The sequence below is a fragment of the Vipera berus genome (assembly GCF_964194415.1).
Source record: "Vipera berus genome assembly, chromosome: 2".
NCBI lineage: Eukaryota > Metazoa > Chordata > Lepidosauria > Squamata > Viperidae > Vipera > Vipera berus.
Genome location: NC_138203.1, coordinates 101,014,770 through 101,038,158, shown reverse-complemented (window position 1 = coordinate 101,038,158; position 23,389 = coordinate 101,014,770). Strand labels below are relative to the sequence as shown.

Below are 23,389 nucleotides of genomic sequence, written 5' to 3'. Positions count from 1 at the left end.
ACATCTGAGAGTCTGGTACTTGATTATACTTCCTTTTTGAGTAAAACTTCATATACCAACTGGAAAAATAAATAAGAAATACTGCAAGGCTTGAATTCTATGGCATACCCCATAGCTATCGAAGTTGAGACTAAGACTCTGTAGTGTTGGATTTCCATCCTTGGAGAGCAAATGCCAGTGGGAACTGAAGTAGTGATCCTGGAGATTATATTCTAAATCAAAGATGATGCTTAGGAATATTTTGGTAGTTTTTTGTAAAAATAAAAGGGGAGGTGGCTGTTTTGAGAAAACTTGTTCCCTCAAGTTGCACATTAGCTTATGACAACTGCAATGCTAGACAAGGGCAATTTAATTCCAACCATGGATCTTATTTGCAGGAGAGGCACTGCTACTGACCAGCATGCAGTGTTTAGGATTTTGAGTTTCTCCATAGCATTAGCTGTACTCTAGAAGAAAAATTGTTCTGTGATAAGCAGATCTTCCATCATGTTCTGAACCTCAGGAGACACCAATGGTTCTGATCAGATGTAGCAGCAGAGAGCAATAACTCTTTTTAATGTGGTCAGCCTCATAGGCAGCTGTATTATATTCAGCAGTGTTCATCTGCTGCTTGGAGATTTGGGAGGCCTCTGCTAAGAAAATGGAAGCAAGGTCTAATTTATCATCTAGCATAGATGAAGGGGACGCGGTGGCTCAGTGGGTTAGGACGCTGAGCTTGTCAATCAGAAGGTTGGCAGTTTGGCAGGTCGAATTCCGAGTGCCGCATAACAGAGTGAGCGCCTGTTACTTGTCCCAGCTTCTGCCAACCTAGCAGTTCGAAAGCACGTAAAAATGCAAGTAGAAAAATAGGGACCACTACGGTGGGAAGGTAACAGCGTTCCATGCGGCTTTGGCGTCTAGTCATGCCGGCCACATGACCATGGAGACGTCCTCGGACAAGCGCTGGCTCTTCGGGTTTGAAACGGAGATGAGCACCGGCCCCTAGAGTCGGAAACGACTAGCACACATGTGCGGGGGAACCTTTACCTTTACCTTATAGATAAAAAGATGATAGGTCATCTTTTCACAAAGAAAAATCTGATATTAGCCGTTATAGGCTTGGAAATGATCTCTCTAAACAATACTTTGTTGTGAATTAAGAAAATATGAAACGTATTCAATTTGTGTTCTCCTTTATCAATAAGGGCCAGAAGACACTTTGTACTAGATTTTTATGTGCTACTTTAACTACCAGTGATTTGAAGGCCAAATGCCAGAAAAAAAAACCTGCTACATCTTCTAATGCAACAGCTTTTTGATCAGAGGAGTTGAGACTGACGTTTGCCACACGTTTTTCTACTGATTTCAACAAAGCCAGAATATTAGCAATATTTCTGGTGTATACAGTAGTGGCCAAAATTGTGGAAACTTTTTGGGGAAAGTGTACATTTGAGGTTTGATGGCTAATAACACCACCATTTTTTGGAGTAGTACCATAAAATTATATATCAATGGAAAGATAATTTAATCAAGAATGTAATGCAATAACTTTTATGAAGAATTTGCTAGTAGAATAAATTATAAAGAAGAAAAGTGAAACACGTAGAAAAAACGAGATATACTTACTTATTATCACGTCAGTTAATACTTGGGTAACCTTTAGCATGAATTACGGCCTTACAATGTCTTCCCATGGAGTGAACCAAGTCCTTTAGTTCTGCAGCTGTTATAATGTGAAACAAAGATTGAATGATTGCTTCTATTAACTGGGTTTTATTGCTCAGTCGCTTCTGACTAACAAGTTTCTTTAGTCAGCTCCATAGATTTTCAATTGGGTTAAGGTCTTGGAAATTTCCAGGCCATTCCAGCAGTGGAATATGATTATCTTGAAACCACCTTTTGCACACAACAGCAACATGACACGGAGCTGAATCCTGTTGAAATATAAATGCTTCATTGTTTTGGAAAAGATCATGTGCAGAAGGCTTCAGTTTGGGCTCAAGTATTTCATTAATGTATTTTTGGCCATTTATATTCCCATTAATCACACAAATTCTGTCCACACCTTTTGATGTCACACAACCCCAGATCATAATACTGACTGAGTGTTTCATGGTACACGTAATCCAATCAGGATGCAAATCTTCTCCGATTCTTCTCCTTATGTATTTTATGCCATTGCTACCAAACAGGGAGATCTTGGTCTCATTACCCCAAATAACACTGTTCCACTGTTCCTCTGCCCAGGTAACATAGGTTTTAGCCCAGTTTAGTCTTTTCAATCTTTGTTTGAGATAAAAGTGGCTTTTTCATGGAATTTTAGATTTTAGGCCAAATTCCTGCAAGAGTCCTTGCACTCAACTTCACAGTGCGTTGCGGCATTTCATCTTGTATACACCCAGATGGTTTTCTTCTGTCACGTGGGCACAGTCTCTTAATTCTTCTATCATCACTTGCTGTTGTGCACCTTTTCCTGCTTTTACCAGTGTGGTTTTGTAGTGACCTAGGCTCCTTATACCTCTTCAAAGAAATGCCACCTTTGGTTAAGTTTCCACCAATTTTTCTTCTAATTTCTTTATAACTGTAGCCTTGTTCACTTAATAATACTGTTTTACATCACTTTCTGGGCGACCAGTCAACTCTTTGCACCATTACTTTAATTTTATTACGTTTTACAAGCTCACTAAATGAAAGAACACAAAAAAAACCCCAACCAACTTGATAGTGATCACATAACACACTGACAAATGTCCTCCTCTCAGCTTCAATACATGACATCAATAACTGAATCCTACCGTGATCTGATTGGCTCATTGCTAAAACAAGATGACACCTAATTGGCTCTCTAAACACTCATGCTCATCGGCTACAATCAGATGAAGGAAAGGTACCTGATATGAATCTAAGCAAGTTGTGCTTCCTTTTTCTGGTTATTTGGCTATAACGTTTCATAAAATACAGATAATTGAACCACATTTATTGCATTCTTGATTAAATTATCTTTCCACTGATATATAATTTTGTGGTACTACTCCAAAACAAAGTGGTGTTATTAGCCATCAAAACTCAAATGTACACTTTTCCCAAAAGGTTTCCACAATTTTGGCCACTACTGTAAGCATCTGAAGACAACAGAATACAGGCTATCTACTCAGATGGGATCTACTGTAATTAAAGATCAAGAGCCTCATGCAATCTGATCAGCTGTTCAGGATGTGTTGGGTACTACATGGTATCCAACCATGGGACCCAGACAATTGTGATTCCTCCAAATCAAAAGCGTAAATCTCTTGATCAGATGGCAAGTCATCAGAAGCCACTACATTAGCACTCAGAAGTCTTGTGCAGTTATGGTTGCAGTTTCTTTCAGATCTGTTCTCTTGCTTGGTAGGGTGAAGACCATGCCTTGGCAATGGGAAGCTGCCCCAGATGTTGGCTCTGAAGCTTTGAGATTGTGTATGATGTTCTTCTCTGTTGGATCAAATGGCCTGGAGAGATGAAGGGGTTAGCTGATATTGATAGTACAGTTCTCAGTGTAGTATCTTTAAGAAGGCTACAAATGAGTACCAAGTCCAAGGGGGTGTTTCTTAACAGACTTAAGTACCTTGTTGAACATTTATGCAACTTATTCTAAAAATCCCATTATGCACACCATACCAAATAGGTTGGGGATCTCTGTTCCCCGTGAGCTGTTATCAATAAAGTCCTGCACTTCAATTTTAAAAATAGTAGTATCCTGGCGTATCTTAGTTGTTACATTTTTTTTAAAAAAATCACAAACATATCCATAAATACAATTCCAAAGTTATACATTTCTGTGTTTTAATTAGTGTCTCTCTCTCTCACACACACATAAACACACACACACACACACACACACACACCTATCTTTTGGAAAAACTCGAATATTTTACAACATATAACACTGACTAACATGCTACATCAAACCCTGGCTGATTCAGGGAACTGATCCCTCATCCAAAAAGTCATTACATGATAATATTTATAAGCAGTTTTCCTTTAATTTGTATACTTGACTGTGGGTGACAAGAACTATAACAATTGTAGCTAAAGGGTACATATACATGCATTTGTATATAATATATATTGTATATACATGCATTTGTATATAATATGCATTCTAAACTAAAGTTAGTACAGTAAGTTTAGAATAGATATTGGATAGATAATATTAACCTTTGTAGTGTGACTGTAGTATTATTTTTAATAATAATTTTAATGATAATGATAATGATAATAATGATGATAATAATAATAATAATAATAATAATAATAATAATAATAATGATGATGATGATGATGATGATGATGGTGTTTTGCATGTACACTGGGTGCTTCTGTACTGGAGACAAATTCCTGGTGTTTCTAATTACACTTAGTTAAATAAACCATTCAATTCAATATTACAATAAGATTACAGCAATAAAGAATGACTTAATGATGAAGTGACAAAAAAGATGCTACGGAGCAGAGCTGCAAATCCAAAGATGATTTGGATTTCCAAGGAGAAAGTTGTTTTAGAGTATGTGCAGGTATAAATGAGGCATCCATTTGTAAGTCTTTGATTTAAATGAGTTTTCCAGGATTCAGATTACCTCTGAAGAATTCTTGGGAAAAACTGCAGCTTCTTTAAGGAGTTAGAGACAGATGCTAAATATGCACTTATGTGCATTTTGAAGCAGCTTTTAGATTTTAATTCTGAAGTACTACATATTTAGGAGATATAAGGCACTGAGTACCTTGTATTCTAAGGTATATTGATTAATGTACTTCTTCCATACTCCTAGCTGTTAACTATGATATTATATGTCTAATAGTTTTAACAGCAACTATAATCACAGGTAATTTCATCTGATCATCTATAGCACTGTACCTTCCGGGAAATGTCATCAAAATTTTGCCAGTTCATATTTTTATTACTAATTGAAAGCATTAAATTCTTGGCTCCTCCATTACCATTTTCATTTCTAAATGGTAGGATACAGACTACAAGGTACTTCTAATGTTTCATTCTCCAGATCTACATACAGATCTTGTTGCTAGCAACAGGTGTAGGAGTAATCAGTACTGATATGGACTGTTTCAGATTAGAAGACAAAACAGTGCTTTGGAACGTATCATATTTCTGCTGTGAGCTGTAGTTCTCCAGTCTTTTGCTCTAAAGCACCTTCTTGCCTTTGAATATAAAGTGCTTTTTTAGCCTTAATAATCATTTCTTTTCTGATTTTTTTTAACCTACATCCCTAGCAACACACAAATAAATGCATAGCTTAAAAGCTGCTTTCCTAGAATGGTTCCTTTTATACATGTTCATTGTTCCAGCATTTTTCTTATCACTTTCTCCTCAAACTTAATTATATTGTGTTCCAGAGAAGTTCAAAGCTTCAAAGATCAATCAAGTTTTTACAACTGGATCCAAAGAAGACAAATAAGATTAAAAAAACATTAACACAATATTACAGTAACCTATTTTAAGTCTTTCTGTGCTAAGGAATAATTATATCAACTAGCTGAATCATTCATAGTACAAAGAGGATCCAAGTTTTAAAATTGAGCACTAAAGTCTTCCTGGGAAAGCCAGGTTTTAATAGAATTAGCACTGATCTATTTCTGCAGGAAAGATTGTTCCACAGAAAGGCAGCAAGAGAAAAGGGCCATCTTCATGATAGTTGATAGTAACTATCATTTAAACTGTGAGCCCAAACAGAACCCTACTTTCCAGATCTTACTAGACAATCAGATAGTGCTGGGAGCTGTTAGCCCCAAAAGATTTAGTATAAAAATTATTATTTTTTCCCCTCCAAACTGAGTTGCATGTTATTAAGTTAGAATCAACCGTCAATGACCATTTAGACATATTTTTTTCATGGTATTCTGCCCTTCAATAAAATAACAGACAAGATCATTACCTTTTTCAACTTGGGGAGTTTGGGGAGATTTGAGAGAGTGTGCAATCCAACATTTGTTAAGCTGAGATACTCCAAATTCACAAACTCTTCTGTGAGTCCCTCAATGTTGCCATGAATTGATCTGCTGTTATCAAGAAAAAGCTCTTTGACCTGAAACACACAGACACACAGACAATGAAGTTATTATTTATTTGTTGTATTTTTATAACTCTCAATATCAGGAATTCTATGGATGATGCGTAATCAATTAAAACATTATAAACAGTAATGTAAAACAATATATAAAGCAATGTGTTAGATTTCAGCAAACCAAGAGCACCACTAATGGCAATAAATAATAAAGAGGATATCTTAGCTATGGAAGTCAACTTTGGGCCAGTCACTCTCTCTCAGCCCCTACCTCATACGGTTTTTGTTGTGCGGAAAGTATGAGAAGAAAGTGTGTTGGATATGTTTGTCATCTTGAGTTAAATGTAAAAATAATAAAGGCAGGGTACAAATAAATTTTAAAAATACCATAATGAAGCAACAGACAAGCTTCACTGTGTTCCATAGCCAGGGTACCATTATGGATTTTTTCTTTCTTGCGACCATCCAACTTCACTAGAGGGAGAAGGTCTTTGGGTGAAGATCTTGGAATTCTGGTAAGTAAATATAGGACATGCTCTTTTGGATATGCTGCCCCCAAAGCTACTTAGATCTTTATGTATATTAATACCAGCACTTTCAATTAGACCTGAAAGGACAGTATAGATGGCAAAGTAACAATATAATGTAATAATATAAGCCAATTAATAGTCTATTGTATCTTGTTTTTAACTAAATGGAGTTTTTACATCGTTTCAAAGGCAGTTCCAAGTATAGTGTGTTATAATAATATAAATAGGTTACTAGAGCATGAATAACTACTGCAAAGCTATTTGTGTCCGATTATGTCATAGTGGCTTTATCAGCCAAGATGATAAAAAGTGCTGTGAGCACCCCTTGGGCCACTAGTGAAAATGATGGGTCCAAAACTTCCTCCTATTTCTTAGGGCAGATCTGATAATCCACAAGCCTTGAACCTCTTTTTTTAGCTCCTGGTGCTACCTTGAGTATAATTGCTAAAAACTCATCTTTGGCATGAAAAATAGACAGTAAGCTCTAAAATGATTTAAATCAGGGCCCCCCCCCAATGCCCAGTCTGCAGCTTGAACCCAGACTGTGGCCTGCTGGGAAGCGGGCCATGCAAGTGGTGGGCGAGCATGCAAAACCATCCCCTTTCCCCCCCTCTGCTGCTGCCAGTCCTCAGAGCCAGAAAGGTTGGGGAGCACTGACTTAAATACATTAATAACAAATATGCTCAATCACATCATACCACTACTGTACTTTGTCACCTCTACTATCAATCAATTTCCAAGCTCAGTTCAAGGTGTTGATATTAGCATATAAGAAATGAATAGTTTAAAACAGTTTATCTGAAAGGATGTCTCCTATGTTGCCCACCAGGATTCCATGATTGCACCACAGGCCCTTCGCAAGCTACTTTTGTCCATGAATGCAAGATGGGTGATTTCAAGAAAAAAATGGGAGTACCAACAATGCCCTCTATGGAATACTCTTACCAGTGAGACTTGCTTGGTACCTTTAAACCTATAAAGTAGGTATAAAAAAAAATCACTCTACACATGACCCAAAAAAACTAAAAATGTAAATACAGTCCCACCCATCAGTATAATTACCTTGGCTACTGCAGACCTCAAGCTTCTTCCAAATGTTAAATATGATCCTTAGCCACCAAAATTCCCCCCCCCTTGCTTAATATGAAAACAAAATAGGCTGAACACCATTTAATTGGAGAACTATTCAATAAGAATTTTAAATGTCCTAATGAAACAGACCAATACTCCTAAGCTAGAGCAGCAGGTAAATGAAACCAATGATTACCTACTTAATTATCTAAAGCAGTTTCTTTTTTGAGATCACATCTCAATATGAGATATGCAACAAAGATAAGCAAGAGAGATTACAGTATAAGAATAATTTGCAACAGGCTCTATCAGTCCATTTTGCAACAGGCTCTATCAGTCCAGCCTAAAAATATGGCTAAGGGCATTCTTTAATTGGTTTGGTTAGCATGGTGATGTGGAACCTGTGGGCATTTTAGATTTAACATCAGTGTTATAGTAAGACACCAACTTCTGTAAAAGTCTGCATAAGTATATTACAGTATGTTTGTGTTATACGAAACACATAAAAGTTTTTGTTTATGACTGAATATAACAATGAAGGCTTTGGTAATTGTGTTTATAAATAAATTCAGAGAATCAAACATTACTTTTCATTCAATGGAAAAAGTCCCTGAAAACTAAGACTGAATAGGCCTTTGCCTCAGTAGATCTTGAAGGCAGATCAGCAGGAAATGTAGTAGAAGGAAAAAGAATGAGACAAGAATAGCAAGCCCTGATGACTTGGTGGTGACATTATCCCAACCGACTCAATCGGTGATAGATTTGATGGAAATTATAATCCAATATGGGAAAGTTTCTGGTTTTAAAGTAAATAATAATAAGACCAAGATATTATCTAAAAATATGACTATGAGTGAAAAGGAAATGTTAGTAAAATTAACAGGTTATGAAATAGTTAAAAAGGTTAAATATTTGGGAGTATATATTACAGCTTCTAATGTGAAATTATATAAGAATAATTATGAGACATTATGGTTAAAAGTACAAAAAGACATAAATAATTGGAAAAAACTACAATTATCTTTGTTGGGAAAAATTGCAGCTGTTAAAATGAATGTTTTACCAAAGTTTCTTTTTTTGTATCAAATGATACCTATATTGAAAAAGGATGCTAATTTGGATGAATGGCAGAAGGGTATTAATAAATTCATTTGGGCGGGGAAAAAACCAAGAGTTAAACTTAAGATTTTGCAAGATGCACGGGAAAGAGGAGGACTCAAGGTGCCTAACTTAAAATTATATTATGATGCGGTGGTTTTAACACTGGTTAGTGATTGGCTTAATTTAACTAATAAAACAATACTTTATCTTGAGGGATGGGACTTATTATATGGGTGGCATGCGTATTTAATTTATGATAAAAAAGTTGATAAGGCTTTCAAATCTCATATCTTAAGAAGTGCTTTATTGCATGTCTGGAAAAAATATTATTATGTTAAACTATAAAATACCAATTTGGGGGATTCCTGGACACATGATAGAGGGGGTATCTATGGGTGTGAACTTGGACACGACTTCATATAAGGAATTACTTAGATTGATAGGGAATGGTTGGCAATTGAAGTTATTAGATGAGTTAAAACAAGAACATATCATACAGTCTTGGTTTCAATATACTCAATTGCAAACGAGGTGGATGAAAGATCAGAAAATTGGGATTACATTAACTGATGAAAATTTGGTAAAACAAATTAAAGACCAAAATAGAGCACATATAAAGAGAGTATACAATGCTTTAGTAGAATTGGACTCTGAAATGGAATTAGTTAAAGATTGTATGGTGAAGTGGGCTCAAAATATTCAAGAACCAATCTTATTGGATACATGGGAGGTAATTTGGGTTAGAAATGTAAAATTTACCCAGGCTCAAAATTTAATAGAAAATTTCTATAAAATGTTTTATAGATGGTATTTGGATCCTAAAAAATTGTCTTGCATGTATCCTAATTTACAGCCCAAATGTTGGAGATGTGGTAGCTTGGACGCTACCTATTATCATATATGGTGGACTTGTAGAAATGTTAAAGCTTTTTGGATCAAAATTTGGTGGAATGTTCAAAAGATTTTTAAGAGAAAGATAAAATTTTCTCCACAATTGTTCTTATTGGGTATTATTGTAGACTGTGATACTAAAGAAACTAATTTGATGTTGAACTTGATAACAGCTGCAAGGTTATTGATAGGGCTACATTGGAAGAAGGATAGTTTGCCTACTATTGAAGAATGGATGCTTAAAGTGTCAAATTTAGCAGAAATGGCTAAGATTTCTGCTTACTTGAAGGATCATTCACAAGAAAGATACATTTCGGTTTGGAGAAGATGGATAGATTATATTCAGAATAAATATGGGACTAAAAGGTTTCATTTAGCTTACGAATAGATTTTATATTGTTATTTTTATTAGTAGTTTATTATAGTGAAATTTTTGATTAGTTTAATAATAAGGATGTTATTTGTTTATGTTATTGGTATGTATATTCTAACTTGGTTTGTATTTTTAGTTTAAAGGGAGTTAAAGCGCATTAAGAACTTGGTTACTTACATAGTTGGTTAATGTTAGTTAGATTACGTTTATTTTATTTGTAACCCTGTATTCAACTCTGGGAAGCGAGGGAGGGGGAGGGTGTAGGGTGGGGTGGGCTGGGTTTATATTGTAACTTTTATAAAAATTTTAATAATAATAATTAAAAAAAGAATAGCAAGCCATGAGAAAAGAACCTTAAAGTACTGATATCAAATCACTTGTAGTTCTGGTTATAGTTCTGGGATAATGCTTGTCCTCAAATATGGTTTGGGGATAAGCATTATCCCGCCAAATAAGCTGAGACAAAATCTTCAGGAAACGACAGAAGAACCCAGTGTGTCAGCAATGAGGAAATCTTTGTACCTGCACTACTGTTACTGTAAGAAAACAATCTGCTCTAGCAAAACACAAGTCAGGATGTAGATTTGGTTAGAATTACATAATTTGTTTGTGAAAGTTAGAAATTTGATGAAGAATAATGCAGGATGGAAATCTAACTTTAGATAGAATTTGGAGCTTTTCCAATCAGCATAGTTCTCCCACTTCTGTCCCACAACTGTGCAATAGCATCAAAGTTAATGCAGATTAAAACCTGTATGTCTGTGTCTGATTACTAAAATTAGATTTATTTTTTAAAAATTCTCTTTGTGCTGTTCATATTTCTACTTTCAACAAACATAATTTAACTTTTAAATTAGATTTGGGGATTCTCTTCATAGGAAAAAATCTGCCTGGCCCTCTGCTAATTATTCATTTTTTTTACTTCAGTGTATCTCACCTGTAAAAATATTATTCGTCTTTGACTAGTATAGGAATTTTGCACTAGCATACCTATCTGATTTGAATTAGATAAAAATCTGCACTTCTTCAAGCAAGACATTTCAATTAGGCTCATGGAGCATGAACATTAATTGGCTCAACCTGGCTCAAATGCATAAAAGTTCTATTCACATGGGCCTCTGACATCTCCCAGTACATTTTTGAAACTGTATGCAAAATGATAGAACTTCATTTTGCTGCTGACTTTATTGCTGGCTTTCATGTATGTAAAGTTTAAACACACACACCTCATACAAACTAACGATAATTAACGTAGATTTCACAAGTCTAAGCTCTACTCAATTTTTTTTGGGGGGGGGAGGTGTACCATGGATCATTCATTCAAACACATTTGTCGCAAAATAGGGTTACAGCCAGTGTAGAATTAGGTTTTCAAATACAGTGTAGTTAGTTGAGGAATTTAAACACTTTATATGGATTATACTTTGGATTTCAAAACTAGAATGGATAAAACAGACATACTGTAATTCTTGGGCTACAATCTTGTACTAAGTTATAATTACATACTATAAGGTTATAGTACAATCTCATCTCTCTATTTGGGAATGTCTTACTTTCTATTGGATGATTTTAGGGCTTCTGCTTATTCATTACAGAAAACTTAGAAAACTTCAGAGACTATTATAATAAGGAAAGTGTAAAAACGTTTTCTTGGCATACATGTTAAAATTTACTTCTAGCAACATAAAAATCAGTTTGGTCCATTTCTTTTAGCAAGCAGCACACCACTTTCCTTTTATTATGAAGGAGACTGCACTTGAAGTTAAGGGAGAATATGCAGAACCCCAATTTACTAATATGCTTTTTTATTCATTTATACACTTATAGAGCCACCTATCTCATGAGCAAGGGACTCCGGGCAGCATATACTGAATCTAAACAATAAATATATAAAATCATTATCATTAACAAATAATAAAACTTAAAAAATCCATAAAAACAGTTAAACATTTTGTTAGTATACAAAGTAGACATCTAAAAAAATTAAGAAATAAGATATGAGATAATAAGGAAATTAAGAATATATTGGAGAGATTTGTTTTAGAAAGTTCTTAATAAAACAGTTTAGCCCACAATATCATTGTCAAAGCAGAAGCTTCAATTTCATATCAACATACTTTAATTCCAATAAATAACCTTCCCCATTTTTTGCCGAGCAATGACAATCTGGTTAGATAATTCTACATAATCCTTAACCAATGCAGGCAACAACTTCTGCAGCCACAAGGCTTATGTGTGTAAATCAGAAAACATCTTCCCACTAAAAAAAGGCATATTAGGGATTGTATCTGCTCATCCAAATTTGCTCCAGCCCCAAAGCTGTCTAGTATTACAACAGAATGCAGGTCTGTTGTAATACTGCAGATAATTCTGCAGTAATTTCATAAGAAAAAAATGGAATGACAAAAGATATCCAAAATTTGTTTGCTATCTTTTACTACCATTATTTTAAAACATATCTTTATATATATATATATAATACAGCACTGACTGCCTTTCAACTGTTATCATTATATGCTTCCTATTTATTTTAGCAGATAAGAACAGCCAAATCGCGTTTTCATAAAGAAGTAATTTTATGAAATTACCGTATTTTCCGGCGTATAAGACTACTTTTTAACCCATGAAAATCTTCTCAAAAGTCAGGGGTCGTCTTATACGCCGGGTGCTGAAAATTTAGGGACAGGGCTGGCTGGAAAACCTGGAGCGGATCTCCCATTTAGTCTGCGCAGGGAAAGCGGGACCAATTGGAGAAGAAGCTGCAGTCTGTGATTTTTTACAGGCTGGGGTCTGGGCGTCTTTCCTTCTAAAGTTGAAGAGCAGCTGTAGTATATCCCAACTTGAAAGGCAGGTGGGGAAGGCAGCAGCCAGAGCAGCGGCTTAGCTCTAAGGACACATTTGACTCAGGAACTGGGCGGGCTGGCTGGAAAACCTGGAGCGGATCTCCAATTTGGTCTTTTTTTTTTTAAATCCCATTTATATCCTGCCCTTCTCCGAAGACTCAGGGTGGCTTACAATTTAAAGCACAAATCAATGTGCTTAGCAATAGCCTTCATTCTGTGTATATGCCTGTTTATTAGGGCTTTCACCCCCCCCCCAAGCAGCATTATTGCAAAGTCAGCGTATTGCCCCCAACAATCTGGGTCCTCATTTTACCTACCTTGGAAGGATGGAAAGCTGAGTCAACCTTGAGCTTGGTGGGATGCGAACCTGCACTAATTGCAGGCAGCTGGTGTTACTTAAGGCTCTGCGCAGGGAAAGCTTTAGAGTGAATTAGGAAAATTGAAAAAGTGAATTACGAAAATAGGGAACGGTTGCTGGAATTGGGTATGTGTAGTTTAACGAAGAGAAGGGTGAGGGGTGACATGATAGCAGTGATCCAATATCTCAGGGGCTGCCACAAAGCAGAGGGAGCCAAGCTATTTTCCAAAGCACCTGAAAGCAGGACAAGAAGCAATGGATGGAAACTAGTCAAGGAGAGAAGCAACCTAGAACTAAGGAGAAACTTCCTGACAATTAGAACAATTAACCAGTGGAACAACCTGCCTCCAGAAGTGGTGAATGCTCCAACACTGCAAGTTTTTAAGAAGAGACTGGACAGCCATTTGTCTGAAATGGTATAGGGTTTCCTGCCTTAGCAGGGGGTTGGACTAGATGACCTCCAAGGTCCCCTCCAACTTATTATTATTATTAATTATTATTATTATTATTATTATTATTATTATTATTATTATTATTATTATTATTATTATTATTATTATTATTAATATTAATATTATTATTATATTATTATAGTTTAATCCACTTGCACTGTTTTATGTTTACATGTTTGATGACAAACAGCCTTATGTTTACAAGTGACAGTTTTCCTACTAAGCATCTGCATGTCATAAGCATTTGAATTAAAATTACCATATTAAAATCAAATCTGATGTTTTTTAATTTTTATTTGGTGTGCGTTGGAAGAGGGGTAGTCCTATACGGCGAGTATAGCCCAAACCGTATAATTTAACAGGAAATGTAGGAGGTCGTCTTATACGCCGGAAAATACGGTAAAACAAGACTGTCTGCATGTTCTGAGTAAACTTTCAAAGCACAGGAAACAGAGGCCAAATTCAGTGCTAAGGAAGTAATTAATACAAATACACATTTTTCAAACTGCTAAATCAGCACGCAGATTATGTAGTTGTTAGCTGCGAAGTTGTGTCCGACCCATCGCGACCTTATGGACAACGTTCCTCCAGGCCTTCCTGTCTTCTACCATCTTCTGGAGTCCATTTAAGCTCACGCCTACTGCTTCAGTGATTCCATCCAGCCACCTCATTCTCTGTCGTCCCCTTTTTATCTTGCCCTCAATCTTTCCCAGCATTAGGCTCTTCTCCAGTGAGTCCTTCCTTCTCATTAGGTGGCCAAAGTATTTAAGTTTCAACTTCAGGATCTGGCCTTCTAAAGACCAGTCAAGGTTGATCTCTAGGACTGACCGGTTTGATCGCCTTGCAGTACAAGGGACTCGCAGGAGTCTTCTCCAGCACCATAGTTCAAAGGCCTCAATTCTTTGGCGCTCAGCCTTTCTTATGGTCCAACTTTCACTGCCATACATTGCAACTGGGAAGACCATAGCCTTGACTATGCACACTTTTGTTGACAGGGTGATGTCTCTGCTTTTTAATGTGCTGTCTAGATTTGCCATGGCTTTCCTCCCCAGGAGCGTCTTTTAATTTCTTGGCTACAGTCCCCATCTGCAGTGATCTTGGAGCCCAGGAAAATAAAATCTGTCACTGCCTCCATTTCTTCCCCATCTATTTGCCAGGAATTGAGAGGGCCGGATGCCATGATCTTGGTTTTCTTAATGTTACAGTGGGACAAAAAAGTATTTAGTCAGCCACCAATTGTGCAAATTCTCCCACTTAAAAAGATGAGAGAGGCCTGTAATTTTCATCATAGGTATACCTCAACTATGACAGACAAAATGAGGGGAAAGAATCCAGGAAATCACATTGTAGGATTTCTAATGAATTCATTTGCAAATTAAGGTGGAAAATAAATATTTGGTCAATAACAAAAGTTCATCTCAATACTTTGTTATATACCGTTTGTTGGCAATGACAGAGGTCCAACGTTTACTGTAAGTCTTCACAAGGTTTGCACACACTGTTGCTGGTATTTTGGCCCATTCCTCCATGCAGATCTCCTCTAGAGCAGTGATGTTTTGGGGCTGTCGCTGGGCAACACGGACTTTCAACTCCCTCCAAAGGTTTTCTATGGGGTTGATCTGGAGACTGGCTAGGCCACTCCAGGATCTTGAAATGCTTCTTACGAAGCCACTCCTTCGTTGCCCGGGTGGTGTGTTTGGGATCATTGTCATGCTGAAAGACCCAGCCACGTTTCATCTTCAATGCCCTTGCTGATGGAAGGAGGTTTTCACTCAAAATCTCACGATACATGGCCCCATTCATTCTTTCCTTTACACGATCAGTCGTCCTGGTCCCTTTGCAGAAAAACAGCCCCAAAGCATGATGTTTCCACCCCCATGCTTCACAGTAGGTTTGATGTTCTTTGGATGCAACTCAGCATTCTTTCTCCTCCAAACATGACGAGTTGAGTTTTTACCAAAAAGTTCTACTTTGGTTTCATCTGACCATATGATATTCTCCCAATCCTGTTCTGGATCATCCAAATGCTCTCTAGCAAACTTCAGATGGGCCCGGACATGTACTGGCTTAAGCAGGGGGACACGTCTGGCACTGCAGGATTTGAGTCCCTCACGGCGTAGTGTGTTACTGATGGTGGCCTTTGTTACTTTGGTCCCAGCTCTCTGCAGGTCATTCACTAGGTCCCCCCGTGTGATTCTGGGATTTTTGCTCACTGTTCTTGTGATCATTTTGACCCCATGGGGTGAGATCTTGTGTGGAGCCCCAGAACGAGGGAGATTATCAGTGGTCTTTTATGTCTTCCATTTTCTAATAATTGCACCCACAGTTGATTTCTTCACACCAAGCTGCTTGCCTATTGCAAATTCAGTCTTCCCAGCATGGTGCAGGTCTACAATTTTGTTTCTGGTGTCCTTCGACAGCTCTTTGGTCTTGGCCATAGTGGAGTTTGGAGTGTGACTGTTTGAGGTTGTGGACTGGTGTATTTTATTTATTTATTTTAATTCCATTTATATCCCGCCCTTCTCCGAAGACTCAGGGCGGCTTACAAGCTTAGCAGTAGCCTTCATTCTATGTATATGCCTGCTTATTAGGGCTTTCACACACACCCCCAAGCGGCATTATTACAAAGTCAGCTTAATTGCCCCCAACAATCTGGGACCTCATTTTATACTGATAACAAGTTCAACCAGGTGCCATTCATACAGGTAACGAGTGGAGGACAGAGGAACCTCATAAAGAAGAAGTTACAGGTCTGTGAGAGCCAGAAATCTTGCTTGTTTGTAGGTGACCAAATACTTATTTTACCGAGGAATGTACGAATTAATTCATTAGAAATCCTACAATGTGATTTCCTGGATTCTTTCCCCCCATTTTGTCTCTCATAGTTGAGGTATACCTATGATGAAAATTACAGGCCTCTCTCATCTTTTTAAGTGGGAGAACTTGCACAATTGGTGGCTGACTAAATACTTTTTTGTCCCACTGTAAGTTTCAACCTAACTTTTGCACTCTCCTTCTTCACCCGCAACAAGAGGCTCTTTAGTTCTTCTTTACTTTCTGCCATTAGAGTGGTGTCATCTGCATATCTTAGGTTGTTGATATTTCTCCCGGCAATCTTAATTCCAACTTTTGATTCATCTAGCCCTGCCTTTCTCATGTTGTGCTCTGCATATAAGTTAAATAGGCAGGGCGACAGTATACAGCCTTGCCGGACTCCTTTCCCAATTTTGAACCAATCAGTGGTTCCGTGTCCAGTTCTCACTGTTGCTTCTCGACCCGCATATAGGTTTCTCAAGAGACAAATAAGATGGTCTGGTACTCCCATCTCTTTAAGAACTTGCCACAGTTTATTGTGATCCACCCAAAGGCTTTGGCATAGTCAAAGCCTTTATTTATTTATTGATGGGATTTATATCCCGCCCTATCTCCCGAAGGACTCAGGGCGGCTAACAAGAAAACATATAATAAGTACAGAAATCAAGATAAAAATGAAATTGAGAATATCAGTGCAATAAATTAAAATTAGAGAATTTAAAAAATGAATTAAAAATACTAAATATAAATTAATTAAAATGCCTGTCAGTCTAGGTCAGCCTGGTGGAACAGGTGTGTTTTGAGGCCGCGGCGAAAGGATTGGAGGTTTTGGGCCATCCGAAGCTCAGGGGGGAGCTGATTCCATAGGGTTGGCGCTCCCACAGAGAAGGCCCTCCCCCTGGGGGTCGCCAGCCGACATTGCCTAGCTGACGGTACCCTGAGGAGGCCTTCTCTGTGTGAGCGTACTGGTCGATGGGAATTTGTTCCCGGCAGCAGATGGTCCTGCAAGTATCCCGGACCTAAGCCATGTAGGGCTTTAAAGGTAAGTACCAGCGCCTTAAATCTCACCCGGAGGGCAACTGGTAGCCAATGCAGCTCACGCAGGAGAGGTGTAATATGGGAGTATCGGGGAGCTCCCATCACAACCCGTGCAGCTGCATTCTGCACCAGCTGAAGCCTCCGGGTGGTCTTCAAGGGCAGCCCCATGTAGAGAGCATTAATCAATACGGGAGGTAACGAGTGCGTGGGTGACTGTACGTAGGGCATCTCGGTCCAAAAAGGGGCGCAATTGGTATATAAGACGAATCTGTGCAAATGCCCCCCTAGCCACGGCTCCAATGTGATCTTCAAAACTGAGTCGTGAATCTAGGAGGACGCCCAGATTGCGTGCTCTATCAATGGGAGGTAACATCTCTCCTCCCATAGTCAGAGATGGAACCTCTTGGACTAAACGAGATGACGGTATGTACAGCCACTCAGTCTTGGCCGGGTTGAGTCGAAGCCTGTTTTCTCCCATCCAAATCTGTACCGCTTCCAGACAACGGGACATCACATCGAGGGCATCACTGGGTTGGTTCGGGGTGGAGATGAATAGCTGGGTATCATCAGCATATTGATGATATTTCACCCCGAAGCTACGGATGATCTCTCCCAGCGGCTTCATATAGATGTTGAACAGGAGGGGCGAGAGCACCGAACCCTGAGGCACTCCACAATTAAGAGGCCTAGGGCTTGACCTCTGCCGTCCTGCCAACACCGTCTGCGAACGGTCCGAGAGGTAGGAGGAGAACCACCGCAGAACGGTGCCTCCCACTCCCAGCCCCTCAAGACGACGCAGTAAGATACCATGGTCGATGGTATCAAAAGCCGCTGATAGATCTAATAGGACCAGGACAGAGGAATAACCTCTATCTCGGGCCCGCCAGAGATCATTCACCAGTGCGACCAATGCCGTCTCCGTGCTGTGCCCGGGTCTGAAACCCGATTGGTACGGATCTAGATATTCAGCTTCCTCCAGGTTCAAAGGGAGCTGTCGTGCCACCACGCTCTCAACGACCTTCGCAAGGAAGCGAAGGTTGGAGACAGGACGGAAGTTGTTTAAAATAGCTGGGTCCAGTGCCGGTTTCTTGAGGAGGGGCCTTACCACCGCCTCTTTCAAGGCAGCAGGGAAGTACCCTTCACTCAGTGAGGCATTGATAACTGCTAGGAGCCAGCCTCGTGTAACCTCCCGAGATGCATAGACTAGCCAGGAGGGACACGGGTCCAACAAACATGTGGCGGCACTTAGTTTCCCCATGATCTTGTCCACTTCATCCGGAGTCACAGGATCGAACTCTTCCCAAATGTACTTGGCCAACTTCATCGTTTTCCTCTCGTTAGATCCTGCCCAGTCAGAGTCCAGACCAGCCCGAATCTGAGCAATTTTGTCCACCAGATATTTACTAAATTCCTCAGCCCGTCTATGTAGGGGGTCCTCTCCCGTCTCTTGACTTAAAAGGGAGCGGACCACTCTAAATAGGGCTGTCGGGCGATTATCTGCGGACGCAATGAGGGTGGTGAAGTAGGCGCGCTTTGCCACCCTCATTGCCACAAGATAGGATCTAGAAAAGGATCTTAACTGTGTTCGGTCAGACTCAGACCGACTGGTTCTCCAAATGCTCTCTAGGCCCCTTCTCTGGCACTTCATCTCCCGCAGGTCCTTGGAGAACCAAGGAGCGAGTCGGGACTTGCGCCGGGTCAGAGGCCGCAAAGGGACAACGCGGTCGAGCGCCTCCGAGGCAGCCTGTTGCCAGGCATTAACTAAGGACTCGACCGGGTTGTGGGAGAGGGAGGTGGGAATCGGTCCAAGCGCCATCTGGAATTTATCTGGGTCCATCAGGCGCCTGGGGCGGAACCACCTGGTCGGTTTGATCTCTAGTTCCTCTGCCTCTTTGAAATCCTGCCTGTACTTCTGGTAGCTCTCGATCCACATACTGCTGGAGTCTAGCTTGTAGGATTTTAAGCATAACTTTTAATTTTAATTTTTAATTACAGTATTCCAATTTAACCTTTAATATCCATAGTATTTAACATTCAGGTAACCCAAATTTCCTTTATCTCATTTCATAAAAAATTATAATATCTAAAATACACCTATTAAAACTTAAATATGTCCTTATTCTATTCCATAAACATTTTCTACTTCCCACCCTAATAAATACCACCTTAATAATAGAGTACCTTTTATTAATTCAGATCAATCATCCGCCTTAATAATAGAGTACCTTTTATTAATTCAGATCAATCATCTATATACACTGGGCTAATCAATAATTCAAACCTATTTTCTAGGTTTCTGGTAGATAAAACCAAGGTCAGACTTGGGCTGTAAACAAGTCTCTTTGTCAGAAGTAATAAAACTGTTGTGCCAAGCTCACCACAAAATATCTCCAATAGCATTGAATCTTTTTTCAAATCCCAAACTAAAATCTTATCCACTTTTAAGTTCTTGTTTTGCAAATCAAACAAAGTGACAGATTCCAATAAGAATACGAACTTTTTGGGTCGCCAAGTTCCAGACAGAAAATAAATATCCAGTTGTATTAAGTTGATTTTTTCAAAGCTTTGTTTCCTCAAATGCCGCCATTTTAGAGGGTGGGGGAAAAATCCCTTCCCTCTCTCCTCGGCAGGGAATAAATTTTCAAGAAGCTTTTAACAGGAAAAATACTCAGGGGTCCTCTTCACACTTGTCATCCCTCCAGGGCGACTTTCAACCCTTTTCAGGGTCCCCCGGCAGGAGAAAATCAGACGGTGGAGGGAACGATCTCCCCAAACGTCTGCCAGCACCACAATTGAAAACCGGAAGCCAAAAGCCATCTACTTTTTAAAGGGCCTTAGAAAGGGACATGGTAGTGGCTGAATTACTAATTAACAAAACCCTTAGCAACATTAGCATACCATGCAGTACACTCAGTCCATGCAATAATAGATATATATTCCATCTTAATTTTGTACAATTCCTATTATGTTTCAGAGTTAAAGAAAGTCATAACGGTTAACCACAGATAAATATATTATGTTAAATAACACTAGTATCTTGTAAATATTCATCTCTTCAAAGGGTCCATACGTGAAGCAAAAATCAAGATCAAGGGTGACTATGAAGAATCTTATTTCATTCCAAGTTTAAAAGAGAATAATCCCTCTACTACAGGGGTGTCAAACTCAGTTTCATTGAGGGCCACATCAGCATTGCGGTTGCCCTCAGGGGGCCAGGTGGGTATGGCCAGGGTGGGCGTGGCCTACTGGGTGGGCGTGGCTAGAGTGCGTATGGCCTACTGGGTGGGCGTGGCCAGCTCTACATCATTTGCATCAAGGGTGCCTATGGGGGCCTGGGCAGGAGTGGGACAGATCTGAGGGTCTCTGGCAGAAGGAGGGTCTCTGGGCCAGGACCAAGGCAGTGGGGGCTGTTCCCTCACTCTTTCCAGGATGGCTTCATGGGCCGCATGAAACCACTTCGCGGGCCGGATCTGGCCCCCGGGCCTTGTGTTTGACATGTCTGCTCTACTACAAGCTCTTTTGAGCAGACTTGAAACTGCTTTGGGCTGACCAGATGCATAAGAATGAAGTAACAGACAGGACAATTTTAAGATACCTGCCAGAAATTGCCTCCAATTTTAGTGGGAGAAGGCAAAATTCAGCAGACATGAACTTAAGAGTACTGTATAGAGTACAGGTATGTACTTTGTTTATCTTCTGGGATACCATGCTGATTTTTGTTAGTATTTTTAGGCAGACAAATATTTTAGTAAGACATAAGAGGAGACATATTGACAACTTATAGTTCCTGCCTTAAAATAAACAAGTGAAATGTGTAGGTTTTTTTTTTCTGGCACCAGAGTACATATAAAGGCTGTTGAAAAATATAAAGGGTTAAAAAAAAGAAGCAATAAGATGACTAAAGCTGATATGGCAGAAAACCACAGGCAGATTAAAAAACCAGAAAAACCTTTGATTTACATTTTAACAATGCCTGGTAGGATATTTATATTCAATAGGAATTTTTATTTAAAAATAATCTAAATAGACTTCAGAGCACGAACATACTTTTCTGGTACAATCGTCCTGGTAAAGTAGCCATTAAAGATTGAAGTATCGTCCCTTTTACTGCTATTTAAAAATTAGGCTGCAAAATATTTTGTTAGATTTTGCACCACAAAAGCCCTTCGAGGCCAACTTGAGAGGATTGCAACTGGAAATGCATCATTACAAATCTCTCAAATTCTTCCAGGGAGGCCATCAGAGCTTAAGATTTGGCTGAAAAGCACCTTCCGTTTACGATTAATTTTTTGGCGGAAACCAAGATTTGGTGGGGAGAGCGTTATAAAGAGGGCGCGCACGCGCGCGCGCGTCCGGCTCTCCGCAATTGTGGCCCGTTTAAAGAGGACGCAGACAGGCGCGAAGGCCCGAGCGCGCGCGCGCCCGCCCGGCCAGAGGCAACGGACGCGGCGTCGAGGAAGAGCGCGCGCCCCTTTCACGCGACGGTTGCCCGTTTAAGAGGGGGAGAAACGCGCGCCAAGGCGCCATTCGCTCCGCCGCCGCCGCGGCAGCCCCATGCTCGCGGGACCGACGCAGCAGCGGGAACATGGCGGCCACGGAGTCCCTTCTCGAGTCCGTCAGACGTTCGTTTTGCCCGGCGGCCGCAGCTGCGGCGCTCCCTGGCCTCGCCCGCGGACTGGCAGCGACACGCCCTGCGTGCTCTTTCAACGCCCCCCTCCCCTCCGCGCTTTAAATTTAAAACCAGCCCGCTTTCCCCTGGCCGGTGTGCGCCTGTACGGCTGGCGGGAGAACAAGCTGTTGAAAAGGGAGGAGGACGTCCCCGGCTTCCCATTTTCCCGCCCAGGCTTACATCCGGCGGAGTCCGGTTTCGTAATTCCCGGTGGATCCGTTCCTTCATATTCATGACGGCGACGGGACGAACGGGACGGGCCTGGGTTCAGGCCCTGCGCTTGCTGCGCCGAGTCAACTCGCAGGGAAGCGGTGGAAGGGGAGTTGCAGGCAGGAGGAGGGCGGGAGCGCTCGGCGCCTCCTTCGCTGCGACTGCAGTTAAATTGGCAACGGGGCCCTTAAGCCGAAGCAAATCGCCTGAGTGGCCGGCAGGAGGCGCGGTAGAGTCACAGAAGAGGCTGCCCGGAACTTCCCCGTCCAAACCACACCCTACTCTCCTTGCTGATAGTACCATAGTCTCAGCCACTGCAGTCTTTTGCTGGTGGCGCCGTACTTTCTTCAAGGAATAGTGCAGGGGTAGGCAACCTTTTGCAATGTATGGCAGTGAAAGCTGGACCATAAGAAAGGCTGAGCGCCAAAGAATTGAAGCCTTTGAACTATGGTGCTGGAGAAGATTCCTGCGAGTTCCTTGGACTGCAAGGCGATCAAACTGGTCAGTCCTAGAGGAGATCAACCCTGACTGCTCTTTAGAAGGCCAGATCCTGAAGCTAAAACTCAAATACTTTGGCCACCTAATGAGAAGGAAGGACTCACTGGAGAAGAGCCTAATGCTGGGAAAGATTGAGGGCAAGAGAAGAAGGGGACGACAGAGAATGAGGTGGCTGGATGGAGTCACTGAAGCAGTAGGCGTGAGCCTAGATGGACTCCAGAAGATGGTAGAGGACAGGAAGGCCTGGAGGAACATTGTCCATAGGGTCGCGATGGGTCGGACACGACTTCGCAACTAGCAACAACAGGCAACCTTGGCTCTTTTATGACTCGTGGACTTCAATTCCCAGAATTCCTGAGCCAGCACGGCTGGTTCAGGAATTCTGGGAGTTGAAGTCCACGAGTCATAAAAGAGCCAAGGTTGCCTACCCCTGGAATAGTGGTTCGAGCGCTTCTCCGATTAATGTCCCCCCTCACCTCTGCAGGAGATTTATAGAAGTTTTC

General features: G+C 40.3%; 1 protein-coding gene across 2 annotated transcripts in view; it reads right to left on the bottom strand.

The window, feature by feature from the left end:
- Positions 1 to 22,552, bottom strand: part of ANP32B (acidic nuclear phosphoprotein 32 family member B) — a 45,628-nt gene extending 23,076 nt beyond the window's left edge. Inside the window, exons 1-2 of one of the 2 annotated variants that reach the window (XM_081317564.1) lie at positions 22,359 to 22,552; positions 5,910 to 6,059 (exon numbers count right to left, since the gene is read on the bottom strand). In XM_081317564.1, the coding sequence (XP_081173690.1) occupies positions 5,910 to 6,059; positions 22,359 to 22,412 (204 nt within the window). In that variant the 5' untranslated portion in view covers positions 22,413 to 22,552. Of the gene's footprint in view, positions 1 to 108; positions 3,468 to 5,909; positions 6,060 to 22,358 lie in introns of those variants that run through there. The other variant, XM_081317565.1, reaches the window with a different exon arrangement.
- Positions 22,553 to 23,389: the final 837 nt, after the last annotated feature.